Source organism: Carassius gibelio, chromosome A2, assembly GCF_023724105.1.
Source record: "Carassius gibelio isolate Cgi1373 ecotype wild population from Czech Republic chromosome A2, carGib1.2-hapl.c, whole genome shotgun sequence".
Lineage (NCBI taxonomy): Eukaryota > Metazoa > Chordata > Actinopteri > Cypriniformes > Cyprinidae > Carassius > Carassius gibelio.
The window spans coordinates 4,536,338-4,560,175 of record NC_068372.1 but is presented as its reverse complement, the minus strand read 5'-3'; the positions used below and the strand labels follow the sequence as shown (position 1 = coordinate 4,560,175).

The 23,838-nt window shown below is 36.6% G+C and overlaps 1 protein-coding gene across 2 annotated transcripts in view; it reads right to left on the bottom strand.

The window, feature by feature from the left end:
- The window catches only part of LOC128024041 (voltage-dependent R-type calcium channel subunit alpha-1E-like), an 86,618-nt gene that overhangs the window by 60,208 nt on the left and 2,572 nt on the right, over positions 1-23,838 (bottom strand). For both annotated transcript variants that reach the window (XM_052610689.1, XM_052610691.1), the window contains exons 3-7: positions 13,425-13,528; positions 13,121-13,279; positions 6,885-7,075; positions 6,032-6,135; positions 1,593-1,708 (exon numbers count right to left, since the gene is read on the bottom strand). In XM_052610689.1, coding sequence (XP_052466649.1) covers positions 1,593-1,708; positions 6,032-6,135; positions 6,885-7,075; positions 13,121-13,279; positions 13,425-13,528 — 674 coding nt within the window. The remainder of the gene's footprint in view (positions 1-1,592; positions 1,709-6,031; positions 6,136-6,884; positions 7,076-13,120; positions 13,280-13,424; positions 13,529-23,838) is intronic.

Below are 23,838 nucleotides of genomic sequence, written 5' to 3'. Positions count from 1 at the left end.
CATCTGAAAAACATGAGTGCTAAACAAACATAATGTATGCTAAAAACAACAAGACAGATCCACATGAAAGACAAAAGAATAATAAACCAATGTAAACACTAGAATGCATAAAAGAACAGTCTCCATCCAGACTTTATCACAAACTCCAAAAAACAACTATAAACATTTTGATTTACAGGTGCTGGTCATATAATTATAATATCATCAAAAAGTTGATTTATTTCACTAATTCCATTAAAAAAGTGAAACTTGTATAATGTTTATTTCTTTTAATTTTGATGATTATAACTGACAACTTAGGAAAATCCCAAATTCAGTATCTCAGAAAATTAGAATATTGTGAAAAAGTTTAATATTGAAGACCCCTGATGCCAAACTCTAATCAGCTAATTAACTCTAAACACCTGCAATGGCCTTTAAATGTCTCTCAGTCTAGTTCTGTAGGTTACACAATCATGGGGAAGACTTGACAGTTGTCCAAAAGACGACCATTGACACCTTTCACAGGGAGGGCAAGACACTAAAGGTCATTGCAAAAGAGGCTGGCTGTTCACAGAGCTCTGTGTCCAAGCACATTAATAGAGAGACGAAGGGAAGGAAAAAATGTGGTAGAAAAGTGTACAAGCAATAGAGATAACTGCACCCTGGAGAAGATTGTGAAACAAAACCCATTCAAAAATGTGGGGGAGATTCACAAAGAGTGGACTGCAGCTGGAGTCAGTGCTTCAAGAATCACTAAACACAGACGTATGCAAGACATGGGTTTCAGCTTCGCATTCCTTGTGTCAAGCCACTCTTGACCAACAGACAGCGTCAGAAGCATCTCGCTTCAAAAAGGACTGGACTGCTGCTGAATGGTCCAAAGTTAAGTTCTCTGATGAAAGTAAATTTAGCATCTCCTTTGGAATTCAGGGTCCCAGAGTCCCAGGAAGAGAGGAAGAGAGGAGAGGAACACGATCCACGTTGCTTAAGGTCCAGTGTAAAGTTTCCACAGTCAGTGATGGTTTGTGGGGCCATATCATCTGCTGGTGATGGTCCACTGTGTTTTCTGAGGTCAAAGGTCAACACAGCCGTATACCAGGAAGTTTTAGAGCACTTCATGCTTCCTGCTGCTGACCAACTTTATGGAGATGCAGATCTCATTTTCCAACAGGACTCTGCACCTGCACACAGTGCCACAGCTTCCAGTACCTGGTTTAAGGACCATGGTATCCCTGTTCTTAAATGGCCAGCAATCTCGCCTGAACTTAATCCAATATAAAATATGTGGGGTATTGTGAAGAGGAAGATGTGATATGTCAGACCCAAGAATGCAGAAGAGCTGAAGGCCACTATCAGAGCAACCTGGGCTCTCATAACACATGAGCAGTGCCACAGTCTGTGTGTAATGAATTAATATAATATACAAGTTTCACTTTTTGAATGGAATTAGTGAAATAAATCCACTTTTTGATGATATTCTAATTATATGACCAACACCTGTATGCTTAACAACAACCAACTTTACAGTTGCAAAGTTACAAAATATTGCAAACAGAGACCTCAAATCTACATTTTCAGCATTTAAAAAGGATGGAAATTAATGTCAGTACCTGCTCGGTCTATCCAGGCCCGATAACCGTTAAGTTCTCTCTCCACCTGTTGCTGGCGTCTGAGCTTCATGAAAGCACGTCTGTTCTCCACCCTCTCTCTCTCTTTAGCAAATTCCCTAGAGAAGGATTTAGGAAATGACACATACACAAATTAAGTGCTTTTTAGGTTTTGGCCTTTTACAACCTGTAAAGGTGTGATTAACCAAGAAACACTGTGGAGGCAAGAGCAGCTACAGTAATCCATCCCTAGTGAAGCAATCATCTAGAGAGTGTGCTTTCAGCCCACCCACGACTGCACCCTCATTCAGAACAACTCAACACAAGAATAAGCTTTTACATCTCAAACCTTGAACATACAATTAAATATTAGTTGAAAAAATCTGAACAGGCTTTGCTTTGCAATTACAATGAATGGGGACTGGAGCATTACGATTTACACAAAGATGCAAAAGCACATGCAAATATCTTAAAAGTATAATAAGGATTTCTGTTGGTTTTATAAATGTCAATTTAAAACTTGTTGACGACCAATTAAAGACGAAGAAGAAGAAGAAGAAGAAGAAGAAGAAGAAGAAGAAGAAAATAGCTTTAGGTTAAGCTAAGCCTGCTTTGAACGGATCTACTTTGCTTTTTAATTAATTGAAAAAAGTTTAAGTAAATAACAAGACAAACATATTAAGGAAGATGTACATTTTTGCAGTGTTTGGAACATTCCATGCCATGAATTTCTGTTCTGATTTAAGACCTTTTAAAGGCTTAATTCTCAGTCGCTTTGGTACATTTCTCGAATCATCCTTGACATTTGCCAAACAGTAAGTGCATTTCTCAAAACAACTCGTACAAACAGCAAAACACCATGGATTACCTGCAAAAGCCAGTCTCCTGCTCAAAATCCTTAGTTCATCTCTCAAAAATAAATATCTGTGTCAATGAGCATATCAGTGCCATCAGACTGACAAGTCCTTGTGTCTTAGTTTATGGATAAGACTCTGGAGGGATGTTCTGATGTAAACTATGGCAACATTTTGGATGACAGTTACTGTATTGAACAGTATGCCGTATGCTTATGTATGCCATATAATCATTTCAAAAGTACACATTTACACATTACTGTATACGGCATATTGATTTAAAGAGACTGGATAGAATTCCTATTTACACCTTTACTAGTGGTCTGACCCACTTTACAATGCCATTGTGATATAGAAAAGGAAAAAGAAATATGGGCACAAAGATGAACATAATTCATTTTTTTTTTTTTTTTGTAACTCTTGTTTTGTCTTCTGTCTATACTGTATAAGCTTTCCAACTGAAGATTCATGAGATGAACCTTTGAGCTATTTCAGAGAAATGGTTCATCATTGGTTTATCATCTACATTCTCTTCAGTAAAGAGTCACTTGCACAACTGACGAAAAGTCAAATATTAATTTGTAAAAATAAAAATAATAAGTGTGCTTGGCACTTTATGACCACTAGATCAACCATTTTGCATTTAATGACTTATACGATGAACTAAAGACAAGATGTTTTGCACAGTTCTATTGTACAGAAAACTGTTACAGTTTTTCTCAGTCGCTTTGGTACATTTCTCGAATCATTCTTGAGATTTGCCAAACAGTAAGTGCATTTCTCAAAACAACTCGTACAAACAGCAAAACACCATGGATTACCTGCAAAAGCCAGTCTCCTGCTCAAAATCCTTAGTTCATCTCTCAAAAATAAATATCTGTGTCAATGAACATATCAGTGCCATCAGAATGACAAGTCCTTGTGTCTTAGTTTACGGATAAGACAGTCAAATTGCTTAGTCATATTGTCAATATAACAGTGTACTCTGGAGGGATGTTCTGATGTAAACCTCTGTATTGAACAATATGCCATATGCTTACAGTTTTTCTCAGTCGCTTTGGTACATTTCTCTAATCATTCTTGAGATTTGCAAAACAGTAAGTGCATTTCTCAAAACAACTCGTACAAATATCAAAACACAATGGATGACCTGCAAAAGCCAGTCTCTTGCTCAAAATCCTTAGTTCATCTCTCAAAAATAAATATCTGTGTCAATGAACATGTCAGTGCCATCAGAATGACAAGTCCTTGTGTCATAGTTTACGGATAAGACAGTCAAATTGCTTAGTCATGTTGTCAACATAACTGATGTATGTTCTGATGTAAACTACTGTATTGAACAGTATGCCATATGCTTATGTATGCCATATATCCATTTCAAAACTACACATTTACACATTACTGTTTGTGGGATGTTGATTGAAAGAGACTGGATAGAATTCCCAGTTACACTTTTACTAGTGGTCTGACCAAAAAAATAAAAAAATAAAAAATACTTTTACAATGCCATTGTGATATAGAAAAGGAAATATGGGAACAAAGATGAAAATAATTCCATTTTCAGAATTTGTAACTCTTGTGTTGTCCTTTGTCTATACAGTATAAGCTTTCCTACTGAAGATTCATGAGATGAACCTTTGAGCTATTTCAGAGAAATGGTTTATCATTGGTTTATCATCTACATTCTCTTCATTAGTAAAGATTCACTTGCACAATTCATGCCAAATTGACAAAACATCTAATAATAGTGTGTAAAAATACAAATAAAAAGTGTGCTTGGCAGTTTATGACAACTAGATGAACCATTTTGCATTTAATGACTTATACTATGAACTAAAGACTAGATGTTTTGGGGGGTAAGACTATTGCACAGAAAACTGTATAATACATTTTGAGCAACATGACATTAGCAACTGATAATGTAGGAAACCGCAGATAAATGTGCGTAATCAATTGCATGAATGTACAATAGCAATCGCAACTTGTTCAAAAGAATGAGAAACTGGTTTTATGATGTGTATTAATGACTAGATGATGTGGAGGTTGTACAAGTAGTTTTGAAAATTTCATTTCTGTTTTGAAAAATGCATCAAAGTGACTGAGAAAAACTGTATGTATGCCATATATCCATTTCAAACGTACACATTTACACATTACTGTATGTGGGATATTGACTGAAAGAGACTGGATAGAATTCCCAGTTACACTTTTACATAGTCTGACCAAAAAAAAAAAAAAAAAAAAAAACAACAACAACAACCTTTACAATGTCATTGTGATATAGAAAAGGAAAAAGAAATATGGACACAAAGATGAAAATAAGTCAATTGTCAGAATTTGTAACTTTTGTGTTGTCCTCTGTCTACAGTAAGCTTTCCTACTGAAGATTCATGAGATGAACCTTTGAGCTATTTCAGAGAAATGGTTTATCATTGGTTTATCATCTACATTTTCTTCATTAGTCAAGATTCACTTGCACAATTCATGCCTAATGGACAAAAGTCTAATAATAATGTGTAAAAATAAAAATAAAAAGTGTGCTTGGCAGTTTATGACAACTAGATTAACCATTTTGCATTTAATGACTTATACGATGAACTAAAGACTAGATGTTTTGAAGGGTAAGACTGTTGCACAGAAAACTATGCAATACATTTTGAGCAACATGACATTAGCAACTGATAATGTAGGAAACCGGAGATAAATGTGCATAATCAATTGCATGAATGTACAAAAGCAATCGCAACTTGTTCAAAAGAATGAGAAACTGGTTTTATGATGTGTATAAATGACTAAATGATGTGGAGGTTGTGCAAGTAGTTTTGAGAGTTTCATTTCTGTTTTGAAAAATGCACCAAAGCGACTGAGAAAAACTGTAAATGCTGTACATTTTGAGCGACATGACATTAGCAAGTGATAATGTAGGAAACCGCAGATAACTGTGTGTTTTCAATTACATGAATGTACAAAAGCTATCGCAACATGTTCAAAAGAATGAGAAACTATTATGATGTGTATAAATGACTAGATGATGTGGAGGTTGTAATTTTGAGAATTACATTTCTGATTTGAGAAATGCATCATAGTGACTGAGAAAAACTGTAAGACTTACATAAATCCTGATAATAAAAATTACCTATATTTATATGACTTTTGCACTTTATAAGAAGATTCAGATGCTATAAGACAGACTTTTGTCTTTATTCATAAAAAATCCTAATATAACTCTCCTTAATGCATTTTTGTTTGCTCGTAAAATAAAGAGTGTTGCTGATTAATCAAGAAAGAATCAGTTGATCCAGTATAAGAAATCGATATGAATGCTTCTTAACTGCTCAGACTGATCTGATTCATGAATTTACATCATTTTGATTGTTCAATAATACTTTATGATTCCAGATGTTATGTGATCTATTTTAATAACACTTCTATGTCACTTTTGATCCCTTGATACTCGGAAAACTCCAGTCCTTATTTTTTATAAAAAATAAAAAAAAAACATTTTAAAATGATTAATATTGCTCCTTTGGTTTTTCAAGCCAGAAATATTGAGAGCCAATTTTTGTTAAATATTTGTGAAATTCTTACCCAGAAAGAACACCCAAAACAAGGTTGAGCACAAAAAACGAGCCGATAATGATGAGAGGAATGAAATATATCCAATTCCATGTCGACCCCAAAGCATCATTAGTCTGTGGAGAAACAACAGTAATCAATGCATAAAGTAAAGCTTTTGTTGAAGATGATCAGTTAAAGGTAATTATAGTTCGGTGCTGTGTTAAACACAGTTTCTGGAAGGTATAGTATATGTTTGTTCATTATGGTGTACAGTGTTGTATAGTTTGTGTTTTTTTAATCATAGTTATTATAGTTTGTTAATTATAGTGCCATCATTTACACACCCTGAAGCTGTTCCAAAGCTGTATGAATATCTTTCTTTTTTTAACTCAAAAGAAGATATTTTAAAGTACGTGTGTAACCAAACAGTTGACCATAGCCAATGATTTTCATATTATTGAGAAAAAAAAAAGTATACTATGGAAGTCAATTGGGCCTAGAAACTGTTTGGTTACCCATATACTTCAAAATATCTTCTTTTGAGTTCAAAAGAATAAAGAAACTCATACAGGGTTGGAGGTGAGTAAATCATGACAGAATTGACATTGTTAGGTGAACTGTCCCTTAAAGCGAGTAAAATATTTTATTAATTAGTCAAAGAAGCAGCCTAGTCACTTTAAGCAAAGGTATGTGTTTCAAGACATCCTAAAAGTCATATTCATACAGAAATCACTGCAGGTTTAGTGAATGACTTCACATGTTAGGTCTGAATGGCCTAATACATTAACATAACACAAATGATGAGTATCAATGAGTAAATATAAATCTAGTCGGTCTACTATAAAACAGATTTTTTTGAAACGCTACTGCTGTAGGAACTCACATTGTACAGGACAGCCGTCCATCCCTCCATAGTGATGCACTGAAATACTGTCAGCACTGCAAACAGGATGTTGTCAAACTGAGTGATGCCATCATTGGGCCCAATCCAGCTGCCACTGCAGGTGTATTTCTCAGGACACTTCCTCACTCCACATGCAAAATCCACCTCAGAAGAGTCCACCGTCTCGTTTTCTGAAGAACAGCAATATTAAATGATGCATTCAGTGAGTACACTTATATAACAACTGAAAAGACCATCAAAAAACGTTGTGATTGCCATCATTTTGATAAACCACAGTGTAATGGTTTAGTGACCCAGACAGCAGCTAACGTTCTCAGAACATTCTGTCAAGATTCTTTCAAAGTGTTTCATGTTCAGAGAACATTCAAAAGTAACATTCCATTAATGTTTGCAAAAGGATAAAATGGAATGTTCCCATAACATTCATATAATCAGGGAAAATAAATAAATAAAACATCTTAAAAATTAACATTTAGAGAACATTCAGAAATTCAGACTTAATTGGACATTAGCGGAAATGTTATTTATATTTTGTTCATTGTTTTTTTGTGAACCTTTTTAGTTATGTTAGTCTAATATTTTGTTGAATTTTACTACTTGTTTTTATAATGTTTAGAGTACATTCAAAAGTAACATTTACATTTCATTTTGAACTTTCCCTCAAAATTCGTATAATCAAGAAAAAAAAAAAAAAGAATAAAAAAAAAGGACATTCAAGGAACTTTCAGAAATAACATGTTCATTACCTAATGGGAATATTAGCACATAAATAATATTTCTATGTTGTTCATGTAACTTTTTAAAAATGTTTGAGTTGGACATTTACCTAATGTTTTTTTTTCTTTTCTTTTTTCTTTTCTTTTTTTTTTAAAGTCACTACTTGTTTCAGAATGTTCAGAGATTTAAAAAGATTTTAAAAGTAACATTGTCATAATGTTTGCAAGAGCATAAACTGGAATGTTCCCTAGGGAAAAAAACTAAACAAAAATCTGGGCCATGATTCCTGATATCGATTGATCTTAGCACTTAAGAACATTTTCTACGAGTGATTTTACGTGGGTTCATTATTGTTTCATTTGCTTTTCCCAAAAAATGTACGTAAAGCAATCGCACGTAGCTGTGCTTTAAATGCTACTTAGGAGTCGCTGTCCATTTGTCAAGTGCTGAAACAACACCTTATAGAGTGGCTCTTAATTGTAGTAGCTACGCGATCATCTATTGACGTTAACCTAATGATACGTTCCAGACAGACAACTTGGATAGAGAGAGAGAGAGAGAGAGAGAGAGAGAGGCGTTATTTCTGGGTCCAATACATGGCTGGTCTTCGTGCACTTCAGCAAGTCATTGACATATTTTTTTCCCCCTACTATTTGAAGCATTTCCTACGTTACATTTTTTTTATTTGAAAATACATTTTAAATTATTTCATTTATAAATTAGTAAAAAAAGAAAAAAAAAGAAAAAAAAAAAAAGAAAACAAATCGTAGAGTATAAAATAAAGCACAATCAAATCCTTATATTATAATCACATTGCTCTTGAATCAAGTTAAAGGTGTAATAATAATAATAATAATAATAGATTTTATTTATAATGCACTTTTCATTGGGGGAATCTCAAAGTGCTACAATAAAATAACAAGATCAAAACATCACAGATTACTAAAACATGACAGCTCAGCAATTATATGCTTTCCTAAATAAAAAAGTCTTTAGGTTTGCTTTAAAAGTGTCCAGTCTCTGTGTGACTCGCAACTGGACAGGAAGATGGTTCCAAAGCTGTGGGGCTGCAGAGCAAAAAGCTCGACCCCCCATAGTACAAAGCTTGGTGAAAGGAACTTGAAGGAGCATGCTTCCTGATGATCTGAGGGTACGATTTGAAAGTTGCAAATTGATCAAATCTTTGAGATATGATGGGGCCTGGCCGAAAATACATTTGTGAGTTAACAAAATGATTTTGTATTCAATCCGGGTAGAAACAGGGAGCCAATGGAGTGATTTCAGAATGGGGGTGATATGTTCAAATTTCCTTACTTTCATTAGGATTCTAGCCGCGCTGTTTTGGATGTACTGCAACTTTTGTATGTCCTTAGCAGGAATCCCAACAAAAAGTCCATTACAGTAGTCCAGCCTTGAGGAGATAAAGGCATGGACAAGTTTCTCTGCATCTGGAAGAGTTAACAGGGGGCGGAGTTTGGAAATTTTTCGTAGCTGATAAAATGATGTCTTACACAGATGTTTTATGTGGCCGCTGTAGGTCAACTGTGCATCAAGCTGAACCCCCAAATTTGTGACTGAGGAGGAGAGAGTAATAATCTTGCCATCAAAGAGGAACTGAGATATAGGAAAAGAACGAATCTGATGGGGGGTACCAACAAGGAGTCCCTCAGTTTTACTACTATTTAACTGTAAAAAATTTCCATTCATCCATGCCTTTATCTCCTCAAGGCATGCGGTGAGGTGAGAGATGGCTTCTGAGGGGTTAGGGACAGTTTTGATATAAAGCTGCGTGTCATCAGCATAGCAATGGAAGGACAGCCCATGTCTGCTGATGACGTGCCCGAGAGGTAACATATAGATGGTAAAAAGGATGGGACCAAGAACTGACCCCTGCGGAACACCACATGTAACGGTGGACAGCCTGGACTTACATCCTCCCAACATAACACATTCAGTTCTGCCAGACAGGTAGGACTGGAACCACTGCAGTGCAGTCCCCGAGAGTCCAACTGTATGATGGAGTCGATCCAGGAGAATAGTATGGTCCACTGTGTCGAAGGCCGCAGACAAATCCAACAGAATAAGCAGTGATGGCGATCCTGCATCAGCTGTCATCAGTAGGTCATTTGTCACCCTGAGCAGTGCTGTTTCCGTGCTGTGGGCTGAGCGAAAGCCGGACTGGAACTTCTCAAACAGATTATTACGTCTAAGATGGTTCTGAAGTTGGGAAGCAACTGTTTTTTCCAGGACCTTTGACAAAAAAGTCAGGTTTGAGATAGGTCTGTAGCTTGCAAGCTCCTCTGGGTCTAATGAGGGCTTCTTCAAGACCGGGCGGATAACAGCTGCTTTAAGAGAGGGTGGAACATGACCAGTTTGTAATGAAAGATTAACTACCTTTGTAATGATTGGACTGACAATAGGAAAATATGACTTAAGCAGAACTGTCGGAATAGGGTCCAATGTGCAGGATGTTGATTTCATTCCTCGCAGAATTTCATCAATCTGGCTGCTTGAGAACTCAGTAAAATATGGGAGAGATGGCAAACTCCCAATTAAAGGATTTAAGGCAGGTGAAGGTGGGGGATATGATCCAGGCATTAAGGAGCGGATGTTGCTGATTTTTGATCTAAAAAAGTCAATAAAATTATTACAGCGCTCCTTAGTCACTTCAGTGGAAGAAGGCTTTTGTGGTTCCAAAAAATGGCTAATTGTGGCAAACAACTGCTTAGAATTACCTGTATTTTTATTGATTTGATTTGAATAAAATTGACAACGTGCGTCTTTCAGGGACTTAAAATAGGTCCTTTGATGGTCACGAAATGCAAGCTTATGGACAGTGAGTCCCGATTTCCTGTAATGACGCTCCAAGGCACGGCCTGCCATTTTCATTCTACGTAGTTCTCGTGTATACCAGGGAGCAGAGCATACAAAAGTAACTTCACGTGTCTTAATAGGAGCGTGGAGGTCAAAAACACTGCTCAAAGATGCATTATAGTGGTCCACCAGTTCGTCTACAGTTGAGATGGCTGGACAAGAAATTTGTTTGAGGTCTGCAGTCATAGAGTTTTGGTCAATGTGTTTCCAGTTCCGGAAGGACATTTGACGCTTGAGTCTTGTGGTAGGCAATTGAAATGTGAAAGCCATAGAGACCACCTTGTGATCAGACACACCCAGATCATAAACATCTAAACTCTTAATAGGGACAGAGTCAGTAATAACGAGATCTAAAGTGTGCCCCCTAGTGTGTGTTGGGGCTTTCACATGCTGCTGGAGACCCAGACAATCAAGCAGACTCAAAAACTCTCTTGACAGCTGGCAAGAGGGGTTATCCACATGAATATTTACATCACCAATAATAACAATGTTGGATGACACTGAACAAAGTGATGTAAGTAAGTCATGTATTTCCGTAAGAAATAAAGAGTGTGATTTGGGGGGACGGTATATGAGCAACACTGTCATTGAATGAGGAGGTTTGCATTTAAAGGCTAAGCATTCCATGGAAATAAAGTCAGGCAGTGGCAGGGGAGAAAGTTTCAATTCAGCCCGATGGATGACGGCCAAACCACCCCCTCGACCAGACCTGCGGGCTTTTTCCAGGTAGCAGTAGCCCTGGGGGCAGGCTTCATTAAGCACTGAATAATCCCCTGGTTTGTGCCAAGTTTCGACCAGGCACATAAAATCCAGCTTTTTATCCAATATATGATCGTAGATTAGAAGAGATTTATTTGTAAGAGATTGTGTATTAAATAATTCCATAGTGGCGGAAGACAGATCTTTTGGTCCAAGTCTCTGTAAGCTCCGCAATACACTGTAATCCACTCCATGATTTCTATTTCGCCCAGCACTAGCGGCTCTCAGAGGAAAAAGAGGCGGGTGGTTGCTACAATGTCCAATAACGCCAGAGCTCTGATGACGTCCCACAGGTGCGACACGTGCAGTCGTTGACCAGATGGAAGGAATTGAAGCAGCATTATGCTGGTGGTAAACAAACTTATTGCGGGAACTTCTATGGACATACCGGGGTCGACGGAGAAGTCCGAGCTGTTTTATGACAGGAATGCAGGGTGGAGGTAACCACTGGTTGTAACTCAGCAGCTGCGAGATGGAATATTTGACGATAATGCTGGACGCCATTAGAATTTGCCCAACATTAACAGTGATCATTCAGCCGATGCTCGTTGTCACAGTTTGGTCAGCAGACAAGGTGATACAATCCACAGCCAAATCAGACATAAATCCATCCAAATGTTGACCAGTCAGCCAAGCACCGTAACAATCTTAGCAGTTGTAGCTTCGCTAAGCTAAGTGATATACTCGCAAAATAATTTTAAAACTGCGATTTTAAAACTAATAAAACAAGTTTTTTTAAAATAAAGCAAATAAAACAAATAAATACTAGGGCAGAGGTGGAGAAGCGGCGAACAAACAAACGCCTGCGTCCTCTCCCACTTCACTCGATGTGCCACTTCACTCAGATCAGAAGACTATGACTATTAGATTTCACCTCTGCTGATTGTCCTGCAGTTGACCGCATACATTTTTCTTCTTACGATGCACTGAGGGCTTAGCGATTACTCCGGAGTACCCGTAGATCTAAGATGATTTTCAAGTGCTACTTAAGTTACGAAGATTTTGGGAAACAGATCATAATATTAAGATCAGTCGTACGATCGTTTTTACAAACTTCTTAGGCTTACAAAGCTTTTGGGAAACTCAGCCCTGGGCAATGTCACGGCATTAAATTACTTTTAAAAATTAATTTGGGGAAATTACAGTACAATGCAATACAATGAATAACAACCGTCAGTGGTTTCCCAGTGCTTTCCGTGATTAACCTACAACAAAACAAAAGCAAGCATATGCCTTTTTGTTTTGAATTTCATAATGAAATTGGATAAGCTCAGTGCCGACTCATTTTCTCTGTAAATTATTTTTGATAATTGTGTATAGAGGATTGTGGGTGACCGTAGGACACAGAGGAGGATACACTTGATGAATGATCAAAATATGCTGAATGAAGGCCGCAAAAAAAGAAGGCTGCCTTCCAAGCATCCTTCAACCTGAGACAGCCTTCGATGCAGCCGTAGTAGAACCCAGCCTTAGATTTCACCTCAGTCAGTGGAAACGATGTGCATGGTGCACGCTGCCAATCTTTCTCCATTGATGGCCATTCAAAAATATATCTGTATTCTGATGAAATAGGATTACTAATAAAAGTTGATGTTGTAACTAATACACTGGTTCTTTTTGGGAGTGTACAATAAAAGATTGAAGAGCTGTGGTGCCTCCAGCCAATCACATTCTTCATAATCAGAATTTCCAGTGGCGTTTGAGTCAGAAAGTCCCATGGCATTTAGGCTCAGGTGATTGGCAGCAGGACTCAAAAATGACAGATTTCAAATTGCATACCCCATGCATACAACTACAGTACATTGCTTTAGAAATGTCCAGATTCATGTTTCATTTCAGTTAGAGGCTAAAAGGTTTCTCCATACCCAGTATATCTGGAGAGGGCAGGCAAGTGTGATGTAATTTCCCACTGTAGAACTCCAGACCGATGATAGCGAACATCAGGATGGCAAAGAACAGCAGAAGACCGATCTGCAGCAGCGGCACCATCGCCTTAATAATGGACTTCAGAACTATCTGTAAACCTGGAGGAATTCATCTGGATTAGTGCAAAGTACTTCTTGCCAAAAAGCTGTTTAACACCAAAAATTGTGTTTCATATGTGACGAGATGACATTGATTTTGATCCATGTTGTTTTGGATGAATAATGTATGGAATGAGTTACTTACTAGGAATACCGGAGACTAGTTTGAGGGGTCTGAGCACACGCACAGCTCTCAGGGTCCTCAGGTCCACCGGGATATTCATATGAGAGCCAGCAGTGGCCAGAATCCTGCAGGAAAAAAACAAACACACAGAGGAAACCAGAAATAAGGCTTTGTCCACACAACTGTTGAAGAGAAAGTTCACCCAAAAATGGAAATTCTGTCATCATTTTCTCACCTTCATGTTTTTCCGAACCTGTAAGAGTTTCTTTCTTCCACCGAGCACAAGAGAAGATATTTTGAAGAATGTTGGTAATGTTGTTTATTCTATAAAATGGAAGCCAGCCGTTTAGTTACCGACATTCTTCAAAATATCTTTTGTGTTAAACATTTTCATATTCAGGGGAACTATCCATTTCATTGTGGCACAGATCTGATTTTATTATTTTCTTTTTTAACACCACACAGATCGTTTTCTTTATGACACAAACATATTTTATTTTACATGTAACATTTTTCAAAACGGCATGCTTTAGCATAAAAATATAAAATTATTCCTGAATATATCGTAGGTAAACATGTTTTGCTGTTTCTGTCTATCATAAGGTGCAATTCAACAAAAATGTGATATAAAAACACTTAAAGGGGGGGGGGGGGGGGGGTGAAATGCTATTTAATACATACTGAGTTTTTTACACTGTTAAAGAGTTGGATTCCCATGCTAAACATGGACAAAGTTTCAAAAATTAATTTGTACGTTTGAAGGAGTTTTTTTGTTCCAAAAATACTCCTTCCGGTTTGTCACAAGTTTCGGAAAGTTTTTTTCGAGTATGGCTCTGTGTGACGTTAGATGGAGCGGAATTTCCTTATATGGGTCCTGAGGCACTTCTGCAGGAAGAGCGCGCGCTCCCGTATAGCAGAGCACTGAGAGCACAACAGACTTCACTGATCAGAGCCAGAGCGTCGAGAAATGTCACAGAAGGAGTGTGTTTTTGGTTGCCAGGGCAAGACAACCCTGCACAGATTACCAAAAAAAAAAAAAAAAAACAGCATTAAGGGACCAGTGGATGGAGTTTATTTTTACAGAGCATCAACGGAGTTGTGCAAGTGTTTGTGTTTGTTCCCTGCATTTCGAAGATGCTTGTTTTACAAACAAGGCCCAGTTTGACGCCGGATTTGCGTATCGTTTGTATTTCTTAAGGATAATGCAATCCCAACGAAAAAGGGTCACGATCGTGTGTTGGAACCACAGGCTGTGAGTAAAACTGCTTCAAATATCTCTGTGTTATTAACTTAGCTATCGGCGCGTAAGCACATCAAGTAAACAACATGCGATGTTGTCATCAAACTGCACTTTACACATGTACAGCTTAAAAAAAAAATAAATAAATAAAAAGACGACATAAAGTGGAACTTAGTCATTTTCCAAAACCGCTAAGCAAATATATACAGTTTCAGTACATACCACATAGAGACGCCTTTGCTGATGCTGCTCTTGTTAAATTTCAGCCTCTGGATCTGTGTCACAGCTTCCAAACGCTCTCAACACAAAAGCCTACTCGCGCTCGTGATTCTTTAGCTCCGCCCACATGTCACGCCTCTAGGCGCTCGTGTTTTTCCGGGAAAAATCGGTACAGACTATCTTTCTCTTATGAATATAATAAAACTAAAGACTTTTTGGAGTTATGAAGGATGCAGTACTACTCTATAGGTACTCAAGATTAACAGGATATTGAGTGAAAATGAGCATTTCACCCCCCCCCTTTAACAAACTCATCAACCTTACATATTCTTAAGTGTTAGGATTAAATTATTATTTGTAACCATGGACCACAAAACCATGACGTCATAAGGTTGTTTTTTTTTTTTTGTTTTTTTTTGAAAGTGAGATTTATACATCATCTGAAACTTGATTTTTTTTTTTTTTTTTTTTTTTTTTTTTTTTTTTTTTTTTGATGTAGCCTATGGCTTGTTAGGAGGACAATATTTGGCTGAGATACAACTATTTGAAAATCTTGAATCTGAGGGTTCAGAAAAATAATAAAAAAATGAGAAAATTGCCTTTAAAGTTGTCCAAATGAAGTTCTTAGTAATGCATATTACTCATGATAATATTTTTGTAAATATATTTTTGATATATTTATGGGAGGAAATTAGCAAAATATCTTCATGGGACATGAATATCCTAATATATATATATATATATATATATATATATATATATATATATATATATATATATATATATATATTTTTTTTTTTTTTTTTTTTTTATTTATGTTTTTTTTTTTTTACAATTTTTATACATACAATGTATTTTTGGCAATTGCTACAAATATACCCCAGTGACATATGACTGGTTTTGTGCTCCAGAGTCACATATTATATTTGTAGATTACATTATTTATTTATATTACTTCTATATCGAAAGTGATCAAAGATCATTCTTTTTAGAATCGCTGTAACAGAATGAGCCTATCAGTGATTTGATGTCTGTATTTTCACCAAAACTCCCATTACAATCAATGACACACTTTCCACTGCTGAACGTCTCTCTGATTTACATCATGTTTTCACTGTGAGACTCATGATGAAAGTATGCGTGATATTGCAGTTCATTGAAAGCATTGGTGAGACCGCATTGTGTGCTCAGTAGACATGACTGTGTTACAGCTCCGCAACCCTTAATGCGACGGCAGTAGGCCTAAATATAATACTACAATCAACACTTTTCACCATTAGTTCATCTTGGCGGCTGGTAATAGTAAAAATGCAAGAGTTCCAGCTGTAATGCTTATTGCATATGCAAAGATGTTAGCCAATCACAGCAGTGGGTGTTTACACTGAAGTCTCACAGCAGACACACCCTTTCCAGCAGCAGTCAAATCAGAGAGAGAAAAAAAAAAAACGTTTATATCTAAATCAGGACTGTTTGTGATAAAAATAAATAAATAAAAGGTTGTTAGTTCACCTCAGGAAACGTACAATAATAATATTAAAAATGAAAGTGTGCAGAAGTTTTTGTCTTTTCTTCCCTATTGTGAGGTATATCCAAGAGAAGCATCTTGAATGAGAAATGGCAAGGACTTGATTTGGTCCATCTGGAATTGATTGGACCACTGAATCATTGTCATTGCTGAATCTCATTTGAGCTTATTGTCACACTTCATCAGAAAAGAGAAGAGATTTATGAGAGCACATGCATTTGAAAAAAATTATGATGCACACAGATAAATAATTTATAATAAACACTGCATTATTACATAAAAAATAAATAAAAATTGAAATCAGTTGATGCAATGATAATATATCAGGGGCATGCAGGTCAGATAATGCATGTGCTGCATTTAAAAGGTCATGTGAACAACCTCACAAAAGAAATGGGACGTGGGCACTTTGGCATGTGCTGTTAGCATTAGTGAGAGCTGTTACAGTGTGCGCTCTTCCCAAAGACAAAGATACAGTGACAAATACATTAGACAGCAGTATCTGTTAGCAACATTGCTAATGTTCAGGAGGAACCCAAAGTCATGAACTCAGGGATCAATTTGAATAAGAGAATATTAATTACAGTATGGAAGAGGAAAAAGGAAAAAGCGAGTGTCAGAAGACAGTGAGCCGTGGAGCGAGTGAGTGGGTGAGTGGATGAAAGCATTGCTCGGGGGTGTAAATGGTGCGAAAATTCAAGGTTGTGAATCTTTCTGTAGCTTCCAGAGCTGAAGCACGTCCGTACTATTGTACATCATGATTTGCATTAACAAATCCTTCATATCGGATACAAGAACAGAGAGGTGCCTGCTTCATTATGCCTTTATATAAACATACACTTTTCTTACGGGAGCTTTTTTCTGTCTGTGATTCAAAGAAACTTATGTAATGCTTGCTGATCAGTCAATGGACAAAGAACTAAATGATCTGCATTTAAAGCATAAGAAAGTCTGTTTAATAAAAATCTTCATCTAATAGAACGTGTGTTTCTCGTAGGCTTAACAATGTTTTATGTATTTACTGTAGAGTCTTGAACACAAAGGATTTTTTTTTTCAAACTGAACTGATTTTGTTTCGTGTAAGTCATAATAATCAATTACGTTTGTACCTTTGTTTCATTTCACACATTTCGATCAATCGGTGTAACATGACCAAACACTATTAATTATTTCACAATTTGATTTCTTTGTACCTGTCAGTGAAAAAGCTGAAATGCAAACATGAAATGAACATGGGCTCACCCACACATGAACACCTACACACAGCATTGAAATGAGCTCTGAGAGCCAGTCAACGGGGAGGGGGATGGAGGAAGATGGAGGAATAACATTATCAACACTTAGTGGTGAATCATCGGCATATCTGCAGCAAATGCTTCATGTTTCACACACTATGGAAGAAAGGCTTCATGCCGAGGCTATGCTGCATTCTGAACATCTGAGCACACTGTACACTCATGCAGCTTTAAAGTAGAGCCCTGTTGTCCATGCAGTCAAAGTCCTGATAAACTGTAAAATATTCACACTTGACACACAGAATTCTATGGGAAATCTGAATGACTACTTCTGTGAATCATTTAAGCTGAATTCATAGCATGTATAGGTGCTTCTCAATGAATTAGAATGTCGTGAAAAAGTTCATTTCAGTAATTCATCTGAAATTGTGCAACTCTTGTATTAAATTCAATGCACACAGACTGAAGTAGTTTAAGTATTTGGTTCTTTTAATTGTGATGATTCTGGCTCACATAAAAAAAAAAAAAAAAAAAAAAAAAAAAACACTAATTCGCTATCTCAACAAATTAGAATACTTCATAAGACCAATAAAAAATTTAGTGAATCATTGGCCTTCTGAAAAGTATGTTCATTTACTGCACATGTACTCAATACTTGGTAGGGGCTCCTTCTGCTTTAATTACTGCCTCAGTTCGGCATGGCATGGAGGTGATCAGTTTGTGACACTGCTGAGGTCGTCTGGAAGCCCAGGTTTCTCCTCTGATCATCTTCATTGTTTGGTCTCTTGTTTCTCATCTTCTTCTTGACAATAGCCCATAGATTCTCTATGTGGTTCAGATCTGGTGAGTTTGCTGGCCAGTCAAGCACACCAACAACATGGCATTTAACCAACTTTTGGTGCTTCTGGCAGTGTGGGCAGGTGCCAAATCCTGCTGGAAAATTAAATCAGCATCTTCAAAATGCTGGTCAGCAGAAGGAAGCATGAAGTGCTCCAAGATTTCTTGGTAAGCGGGTGCAGCAATTTTGGTTTTCCAAAAACACAATTTACCAACACCAGCAGATGACATTGCACCCCAAATCTTCACAGACTGTGGAAACTTAACACCGGACTTCAAGCAACTTGGGCTATGGGCTTCTCCACCCGTCCTCCAGACTCTAGGACCTTGGCTTCCAAATGAAATACAAAACTTGCTCTCATCTGAAAAGAGGACTTTGGGCCACTGGGCAACAGTCCAGTTCTTCTTCTCCTTAGCCCAGGTAAGACACCTCAGGAGAGGATTAACAAGAACAATATGACAACTGTATCCAAATTCCTTGGTTCTCTTGTTTGTTTGTGCATCTTTTTTTTTCTCCACACTTTTTCCTTCCACTCAACTTTCTGTTAACATGCTTGGATACAGCACTCTGTGAACAGCCAGCTTCTTTAGCAATGAATGTTTGTGGCTTACCCTCCATGTGAAGAGTTTCAATGATTGTCTTCTGGTCAAATCAGCAGCCTTTCCCATGATTGTGTAGACTAGTGAACCAAACTCAGAGACGGTTTTGAAGGCCCAGGAAACCTTTGCAGGTGTTTTGAGTTGATTGGCATATAACCATATTCTAATTTGTTGAGATAGGGAAACAATGTTTTTTTTGTTTTTTTTGTTTTGTTTAATAGGAGCCAAATCATCGCAATTACAAGAACCAAAGACTTAAAATTACATTACTCATTTAGCTGAAGCTTTTATCCAAAGCGACTTACAATTGCTATATATGTCAGAGGTCGCACTCCTCTTGAGCAACTAGAGGTTAAGTGTCTTGCTCAGGGACACATTGGTGTCTCACAGTGCATTCGAACCCGGGTCTCTCACACCAAAGGCATGTGTCTTATACACTACTCCATCAACAATACATTGAATTACTGAAACAAAATGATTTTTTCACGACATTCTAATTCATTGAGAAGCACCTGTAATCGTTTGCTGCTCTACGCAACTTTTGCCTCTCTATCTGTGGCTGAATCATAAAACTGCATGTTGCTTACAGATAACTCATTTTAAATCGAATTTAGGTGTCATGCACTTGCATATTTGTAAATTGTTATAGAGAAAATTAATCATCATACACTAAAGAGCTAGCAGACTTTCAAGTCATTCTGAATACAACAAACTCGTGCAGAAACATGTTATTTGTTGCTAGGAGACGCACGATGAAAGAAAACAATGAGTTCTAAAATCAGTTCAAATGATCAATTATGCTTGATATCAGATTCGACAAGACAGAAGTTTACTGTAGCAACAAGCTGCAATCACTTCTAAGCACTCACACGACAAATATATACAAAATATATAAATATATATGTAAGTTGTGTCTCAAATGAGACACTATAAACTATTAACTTTTTAATGCACTATGTACTCATAAACATTAATATAGTAACACAAGATGTAACAGAAAACGCTAATGTACACAAAAGAAAAGAATACACAAGAAAATAGAAGAAGAAATAAACCTCATTTTTCAATGAAAATTCATCTCATGTGGGCTCTCACAGAGATTTCTGGGAATGGAAATGTCCTTTTTTTTTGTAAATTATATGATGACTGGTTCTTTTTCTCCACAGAAAGCAGGGCATTTAAAATAATTGTACTGTAAGATTACATACAACTCCCCATGAAGTATATTACAGTTAGACAAGAAAACCTTCATCACATATTTGTATGTCATTTACGAATAGTAGAGTATTATATATATATATATATATATATATATATATATATATATATATATATATATATATATATATATATATATATATATATATATATATATATATATATATATATATATATATAAACGCATTAAATAAACATGTACTATAGTTAAACTATAGTTACTGTTCATATATTGTCCGAATATTGTCTTTATAGGATCACGCCGTCAGTGGTTTTGGGATGTTTTTTGCCGCTTGTATTCTGATGAGCCTGTTGAAAAGACCTGAGTATGCTGATGTTCCTATCAGGCTTTTTACCTAGCTTAACCAGGACTGCTTTCTTGGTCAACTAGAATAGCTGGTCTTCAGCAGGGACAGCTAATCCAATGATTTTTTACATTGGTAAAGACATTTCAGACTGCATCTCTGTACTCTGCATGTTGACAGTCTCAAACATTACTTGAAGGAAACATAAGGCGAGAGAGCTGTGTGTGAGCTGTCACTTCAACGTTGTCATACTCATATTTGTTTTATGATGTCAAATGCAAAGTTTCTCCTTATGGTCCCAGAGGACCTGTGAAGGAAAAAATATCAAATTGGCTCTGTCCCAACAGATTCGCTTGCAGCTAATCACTAATTTTAGAAGAAATGAAAGCCACAAGCAATGGCCTACTGGCCTTGTTTCAGTTCCCAGATGAGTGGAATGACACATGTAGTTTTCTTTTAAGTCTGACTTACTTTTGCTGTTTTTAAAGAGGTCAGGTGTGTTGGAGCCAAAAGTGTGTCAGATACTGTATGTAGCAGGGATAAACGTTTTCAATTTTAGCAGCCATTCTAAGAGAGATTTTTAGAAGAAAAACTGGCATTTACAGACAAAATGGATAACAACGTTGTGTACTAACATAATTATTATTACTTTTTAATAAGACATTGTTAAAGTGGACCATTCAAAGCAAAACAAGTACATGAGATCAGATATAACATAACATCAGCCTCATTCATGAAACACAAGCACTTTACGATTAATTTAAGAGTAAATTTATGAACAGTTTACAGAGGAATATGTTCTGCTCATGTTTTATGAATGACGCCCAATGGATGCACTTAAAAATGTCTATGCAACCTTTTAGAAATTATACCTTTCATTGATGTGATGTGTGTTAAAATCAATGTCAGATCGTTTCCCACCTTTTAACAACATCTATTAAAATGTGAAAAAAGGCATAATTTGTCATAATTTAATCTATTGAATGGATAAAAGCTAGGGTGCAAAATAATTTCTTGCTGTAGACACCCACATTACATTGACAACAGGGGGTCAGGGTTTGGCTGGCTAGCACAGGCTGTTATGTGTGCAGAGAAGCATCTTTCTCCATTCACAGCCATTCAAAAGTAGACAAAATACCAAACATTTCATTATATTTTAATGGATGCTTCACCGTTTTTTTGGTGAGCTCTTAGCGTGAAATAGGCTTATGTTTCACATTTCAAAAAGTGTTTTCTTTGCAAGGTGTTGATGCAACTATAATGTGATCAGTCACATGGTCTTTACGGCTCGAAAATTGTTTCTGGAAACAACTGCCAGTGAAATAAAACAAAATGAGCAACTGCTTCTTGCTTTCTCCAGCCTTTACGGACCTCATTGACTCATGCCATAAATTTGGAATGCATTTACAAAAAAATTAAACAAAATAAATTATATATATATATATAGCAGTGCACTAAGTAGTAGAAAAGGTTCTGGCTGATAGGGGATGGGTTTCTATCAGTCATTCAGTCAGGGATATTGTAGAGCCAGGTATCATGTTGCCATATTCAAATAAAGTTTTTAAATGTAGCTGTCACTAATTAAGCAAGTATATGTTAAGTTAATTGTTAGCCTCTTCCATATCTGCATCTCAAAAACAATTTTTACTTCTTACCAAACTTGTACATGAAAAGTACATGAAACTATTGTTAAAAAGGTTTACGTACTGTGGCTGATGGCAGGTGTTCTGTCGATTTGTCCATATAGGTCATTTGTGCAAGCACCTTATTACGACCTATATTTACGTTTTAAAGTTAAGCGGCCTCTAGCAGGCGTAAAAATAATGACAGTATCGCGTTGCGTCTGTTGTCATGAAATGACGTATAACGTCATTACCAGTCAAAACTCACATTTAATTAAATGCAATGTGTGGACTTTTGACACCAATCTTACAGTAATTCATACATATTTTACTAGGTGACTTATTCGTTCGAATGACCACACCTAACCCCACCCCTAAACCTAACCCTCACAGAAATCTTGCTAAATTATGATTTTTTGAGCATAAACAGTACAATTTACGTGCACATCCATTCCCTGGGATCGAACCCATGATAGCATGATTACATATCAAGGTATAACGCAATAATCTACCAACTGAGCTACACGAAACGCAAACCAGAGTGCAAATAAAAGAGTAAAAAACATTAATATGAAAACGACCTTTTGCCGATAGGGGCGCAATTATAGGATACGCTCTGATGGGTCGTATTTCAGGGATTTGGACAAACGACCTATAAGGCGTATTGGTTGGAGGACAGGTTGCCTATTAAAACAGTGGGTAGTACAATTCGACAACAAAAAATGTTGCAGATAAAATTATGGTTTATTAACATCTACACCTACCACAACCCTAAACCTACCCCTACAGTAATGCAAATACAGTAATTATGTGTCATATTCACTGTTGAAGCTAGAAGGGATAGAGCTACAGGAAACCAACAATAAAAAGTTTTCTTTCACTTATTATATTGTGTTTTATTAAAGTCTACACCTATCCTAAGCCTAAACCTACCCTTACAGTAATGCAGATACGTTAAATATTGTTTTTTAGTATGAGACCAAGGATGCAATATTGATGTGTGCATGTGCAGTAAACCCTGGTAGGAAAATCTGAGCTTAGGATAAAATGTCAGGACACCGGAAACAGCCATTGGATGGATTGTGATTTGGTCGTATTGATTTAGGAGTATTCTTGACTAGCCCTAACTCTTCACATATTTAGAGGCTGACTTTAGCACTGAAAAACTTCAAGAAACACTCTTAAAGCAAAAAGGTAGGAGTCATAAAATTAGGACTGACACATCTATTGTTTTTCTCCTAAACTGGCAAGTTAGAAGCTACTTGTAATAGCCTGAAGATGTTTTGAGAATCCTAGCTGGGCATTAAATTACAGTTTTAATACAAGTTCACTAAGATATCCCTGTGAGCGCTATGTTAAAGGGGTTGCATTGTCCATTATTATAAGACAGAAGAAAATGTATGGTTCACACAGTGTTGTTTGTTTTCTAAAGAGAGTCATGTTTTGTCTCACTTGCGATCTGTTTCCATCACTTAGCAGATGTACTGTAATGTGTAGTTGATTTCACATTCTCATCAGACAAACACTTTTCTAAACTACTGAGTTTTAGGCATCCCTGCATCTACTGATCTCCTGGTTTCTCACTGCAGATTTTACCTTTCATCTGAGAACTTGGAAGGAAATCTGAAACTGAG